At 38.7% G+C, this 6000-nt stretch overlaps 1 protein-coding gene across 1 annotated transcript in view; it reads left to right on the forward strand.

The window, feature by feature from the left end:
* The window catches only part of SMAD9 (SMAD family member 9), an 80001-nt gene extending 75680 nt beyond the window's left edge, over positions 1-4321 (forward strand). The window contains exon 6 of the mRNA XM_055123906.1: positions 376-4321. Coding sequence (XP_054979881.1) covers positions 376-519 — 144 coding nt within the window. The 3' untranslated portion in view covers positions 520-4321. The remainder of the gene's footprint in view (positions 1-375) is intronic.
* Positions 4322-6000: the final 1679 nt, after the last annotated feature.

The following is a 6000-nucleotide window of genomic DNA, read 5'->3' on the forward strand; positions in this document are numbered from 1 at the left end:
TAAAAGTTTATAATGATGATGTACAAAAATTACCACACTGCACCACCACCCACACATCTGTGAGCATTCACCACAGTCCTTATGTCACCTATGGCCCTCATCTTCATTTCCCTCAGTGAAATAAAGCAGATCCTTAGGTGCAGGCATCGGGGGGCGGGAGGTGTTCTCAGTTTCAGTTAAGAGGTGTAAGGTCGTACAGTCACTTGGGTCAGTGGGTCGGCGGGTGTCAGCACAGGGACCAGGCGAGCATGGTGAAGGGGCCAGATGACAGCAGTGGGGGTCTGAGCTGAAATTGCTGCTCTGCCCTGCCGCCTGCCTCCATAGCCTGCCAGTTACCTGTGGACAATCGCTCCAGGGTTGGTTTTTGCTTTTCAGGGCTGGGGAGCCGAGTATCATCGCCAGGATGTCACGAGCACGCCATGCTGGATTGAGATTCATCTTCATGGACCCCTGCAGTGGTTGGACAAAGTTCTGACGCAAATGGGCTCACCACACAACCCTATCTCGTCTGTGTCCTAACAATGGCCAGGCCACGTCTCAGATCTGCAGCATCATGCTTTTGCCAGCAGTGGCTCCCATCATTCCTGATTTGCAACAAACTGAGGTTCCTCGATTCATGTGCAAATACCTAACACAGATGCTATTCCCCGTTGTCACCACCATTCCTTTTGTGCCTCCTTGTTAAGCCCATGCCAGTACTGTATGATTAAAAAAGCAGGTTTCTGGTGTTTAAGCTATCCTAAGCAGCTTTTCTTTGTAGGAAGAAACAAGTGGCAGGCAACACTAGGTAAACAGTGTTTGAAGGGTGTTAGCAGACTAAGACTAACAGGTACCTTTAATCAGTCATGGTAGTATAAGCATGTCATGTCACCTCCCAGAAAAATGTTCAACTCTGTAGCAAATGCCAGGTACTAGCAGGACTAGAGCAAATAGCATTTTCAGACAAAACAAAGCAGTCAAAGTCCATATAATTTTAACAATCTTACTTTGGATGCCACTGGCCAGGGAGAAAATAAGCTTGAACAATCATTTTTGTAAATACGCCACGTCCACTTTATTTCTGAAGTTGAAATGCCTATCGTCGTACTATTGTGGTGATTTTAACGATACATTTTCAACTAGTTTAAACTGTGATCGGAAAAGAAAGAAGCTGTGAAGCGGAGTCATATCACCTCGTGATCTGTCACTGTAATCTAAAAATGGGAAAATAAAATATGATAATAGCATGAAATGCCATATTCCCAAACTGTAATCTAAGAGCAGGACTTAACCAAGCATTACCCGAAAGAAAGCTGCTTTGCACCCAGGAAGCAGGTTCCTGAGCTCCTTGTTATTCTTGGTAGTCCTGTAGGCTTCTGAGCTAGCGCAGAGGAGAGGGGTGGTGATTAGCATTCTGTACTTTTAAACCTTCTCACATTCCCGCCTTAAAACTCTCTGGCTGAGGGCACACCTTTCACCAAGTTTCCTTTGCCGGTTGGCAAACATTAGCTACTTCCAGATTACCAAAGCAATGGTGAAGCCTCTGACAGTGCTGGGATCAAATGTATGAATTATTGAACATAGTGTCTCTAGTGATGAAATTATCCACTGGGTTGATCTGGTAGCCTCCAGGAAAGCTAGAGTCTCCTCCCTGCAAAGAACTTCCCAAGTCAAATAATAATATTTTCATGATCTCTTTAGAAGATCTAGGGAAGAGCGGTACTGAACAATTAGGATTTTTAACCATACATAATACATATATCTGTGTATACACTATACATATATGTATATATTATGTGAATATATAGACATATGATATTAAAAACATGTACTTTTTTACCTTTGGATTATAAGAAGAAAATTCTCCAAATTCCTAGGTACTTATAGATATATCCATATATATGTGTATGGATAAAGAAATAGTTCTAGGTATACACATATCTCCATACATGTGTATATGGATATATAACTATATAATATATATATATATATATATAATTCCCACCCACTAAACATTGCATTGCTTGGACAAATATTTCACACTCTCTTAAAAATATATAATTTTTGCTTGTAGCGGATGGTACTTTGCTTGGATAAGTGATTTCCTCACTTCTCCTTTCTATCTTGACTCTTTCTAGCATTAGTGAACACAGTAGTTGTTTCTTATGAAATTGTGTTCAAGGTAGAAATGACCATGTGGAAAAAAAAATAATATACGTGAGTACTACTGTCATGAAGGCCAGTGCCATAGAAACTTTCATATATTTAATAGAAAATAAGTAATTGTATTTTGCATTAAAACTAGATGGCTCATTTAGGATTCAGCAAACCCCATAGTTTATTGTTTTATCCAGTATGTTTTGGGCACCTGTATATACCGGGTACAATGGTAGGTACTGTGGAGATTGTTCTGACTCTCTGAAGGGAGAGTCTAAGAGTAAATCTCTTCTTCTAGACACACATGTTTCAGAACTTTCCAAACAAATCAAGACATGTGATTTTTCTTTTGTTTAAAGAATGCATTCCTCAATTATTCGCACTTTGAAACTTCTTTTCTTTTTTTTTCCTTTTTCCTTTTTTTCTTTTTTTTTTGGTCACACCCTGCGATTCATAGGGGTTACTCCTGGCTCTGCACTCAGGAATTACCCCTGGCATTGCTCAGGGGACCATATGGGATGCTGGGAATCGAACCCGAGTTGGCTGCATGCAAGGCAAAATGCTCTACCCGCTGTGCTATTGTTCCAGCCCCTTATTTTCTCTTTTCTAAGCAATTTGGTAGCAACAGATTGTGATTTCTAGGATGAATACCACTTTTATTCTATGTATCAGGATACTTCCTTTTTTTTTCCTGCTTCCCTATTTTCCTGTAATTCCCATCTGATTTTTTTGTTTTGAATAAGGTATTTGCATGAGGCGTCTTTTTCATATAAATACTTTTCCATAAAAGAGCAGTATGTACAAAAGATTTTGTTCTTTCAGAGATTACTCTCACAGCCTTCTTGATCTCTCCACAAGTGCCCAAACATTATTTGGTAATCTTATTTATTAGAAAATTAATTAGAACTGGTTGTTTATAAGAAGCATTTAAAAAACTGAATTTCATGCATCTTTTATAAATTAGAACAAAATACTTCAATGAACTAAATTATGTCCTTGAAAAATAAATGACTAGGAGCTGGAGAGATAGGACAGTGGACAGGGCACTTGCCTTTGTTCTCTGGCACCACATACTGTCCCCTGAGCCTCATCAGGAGTCATCCCTAAACTCAGATGCAGAAGTAAGCCCAGAGCACCACTCGGTGTGGCTCCAAAACCAACATAGATAAATAGATGATCAAAACAGAATATGTGCATCATAACCAATAACCAATCATATAACACAAAAAGTCTTTATTAGAATATATGTAAAATTCTGAGAATTTAGAACTAAATTCATGAGCTCTGTGGTCAATGCCACAAATCATGTTTTCATCACATTTAGTATTTTTACTGACAAAGTTGTCAAAAGTTTCACAGAAGAATTTCATTTCAAACTTCTGAATGTACTCACTTAGCTTTTATTCCTTGAGTCTCCTTCAGAAATGTCACAACAACATTCTTTTACAGAGTAATGAGCAGAGTGGAGAGGCTAACTCAGTAAGTACATCAGCAATTCAGCAATGCCAAACGTCTAAGGTTGCCATGGACAAGGGTCGTGCAATAGAAAATAAAAATATGTTGACTTGCTCACAGATCCAGAGCACTTATCATTCATGTTGCTCATGCCAGTTTGTGTGTGGCGTTTTTTTTTTTGTCTTTTTTCTCCCTGTGTAAATTTAACTACGATTAGATGATTTTTAGTCTTTGCCAGTGTTTTGAAGCTATGAAAATGTAACATTTAACACATTTACTTTATGTTTTGTTATTATTTTTTTACACTCAATATAAGTTAAGAAAAGTTGAACAGCAATCTGTATTTAAAATTTCTTTTTTATTCTTTTCTAAGGAACTAATATCCCCATAACAATGACAAAAACATTTTTATGAATGTCACTTGGAAAAATTTAAGCACTGTCTTTATTTTGAATGTGTCCCAAATATTTGGTGTATGTGTTCAATAGAGCAAAAAATAATGTATATTACAATTTTGTTTTCCTTCAGTTTAACAGCTGAACTACATAAGATTAGGTGATCTTGGCATGTGTTAAGTATAAGTTCAGATTAATGTAAAACATCCAACAACAACAAAAAACTACTTCTATTTATATAATGCCTATGATTATAACATCTAGGCTTCAGTTATCCTTCAACTTGTGCACTTAAGCTGTTATTTGACTGTGTATAATAAAGAACACTGTACCTATTAGTGTTTTGGCTCATTTGTCCCTGCATACCCCATAGGTTATGAGTTCTTTTTTTTGTTTTATTTTTTTTGCTTTTTGCGGGGGTCACAACCAGCGTTGCATAAGGGTTACTTCTGGCTCCTGCACTCAGGAATTATTCCTGGCGGTGCTTGGGGAACCATATGGGATGCTGGGAATTGAACCCGGGTTGGCTGCATGCAAGGTAAATGCCCTACTTGCTGTGCTATTGCTCCAGCCCTGGTTATGAGTTCTTAAACTTTCTATTTTGACTCTCCACCGAGATGTGACCCCGGTGCCGCACGTGTGCGGCCTCTCCGCAGCTGCACGAGCATGATTATGATTCCATAGGCCAGCTAAACTACTTTGGGTACCGGAGGGGAAAGGTTTCTTTCTTTCTCTCTCTCTCTCTCTCTCTCTCTCTCTCTCTCTCTCTCTCTCTCTCTCTCTCTCTCTCTCACCTTTTCCTTGTGGGGGGGAGGGTGTGGCGACTGCCAACTTATGAGGACCACTAATGAGAGGTACAAGCTTGCAATGATCCAATTTCTGCCAGAAAATTCCCTGGACTTAGTTACTAAAATACAGAAATCCAAAACTGCGTGGCTGCAATAGCAGCCTCATATCTCTTATCTCATATCTCTTATATCCCTTAAGGTCTGATTCTAGGGGGAAACTCCAAACAATAATAGTGAGTTTTTTGTTTAAATATTGAATGTAACCAAAGTAAAGAGAAAGTAAAGTGAAATTTATCAGTTACACAGGCGGGGGTGGGGGGCTGGAGGGGCTGGGGGGCTGAGGGGTGGGAGGTATAATGGGTTTTTTTTGGTGGTGGAATATGTGCACTGTGAAGGGATGGTTGTTTGAGCATTGTATAACTGAAACTTAAGCCTGAAAGCATTGTAATTTTCCACATGGTGATTCAATTCAAAAAAAAAGAATATGCATGTAAGTGGCATGGTCTGGAGCTGGGGGTAGGTAGGAGTGATGAAAATTGTGCATATACAGAGGTGTGCAGTTCGACCTCTGAAGTTTCATAATAACAAATAATAAATCCATAAAAGTAAAAAATTCTATCTTTAAAATGGAATATTTAAAAAATCCAATATGCCATAGAAAAATTGTGATGCTTTTTAATTCATTGTAGTGCAACTGGCATTTTGTTTTTTTTTTATGTACTTTATTTAAAAACCGTGGTTTACAAAGTTGGTCATAATTCACTTGTTCTGTGGAATCCAGTCGGTAACAACTCTAGTCCAGCAGTTGGTTCCAAATCGCATTACGTGTCCAGCCCATCTGATTTTCGATGCCTTTGCAAAGGAGACAGCGTCCCTTGATCATTGATGGAGGTCAGAACTCCAGATTCCTTCTCTCACTTGAGTGAGACGTGATATTCAAGCACAGCTCTTTTGATTTCTCTATGGGAGACCTGAATAGCGTTCTTATCCTATTTTCATAGGGCCCAGCTCTCTGAGGTGTATGTTAGTGCAGGAAGAACGGTGGAGTCGAAAAGATGTGCCCAGAGCCAGAGGTTCTTCATCCTCTTAACAACTTCTTCAACAAAGTCTTTAATATAATAAATCCTTAGATAGTTGGCTAACACATTAGGCTTAAAAATAAAAGCAATAGTTTTTAAAAAAGTAGCAACAATTGTATGAATTGAAACCAAATGTATTGTGTATGG

The sequence above is a fragment of the Sorex araneus genome, chromosome 1, assembly GCF_027595985.1.
Source record: "Sorex araneus isolate mSorAra2 chromosome 1, mSorAra2.pri, whole genome shotgun sequence".
Taxonomy (NCBI): Eukaryota; Metazoa; Chordata; class Mammalia; order Eulipotyphla; family Soricidae; genus Sorex; species Sorex araneus.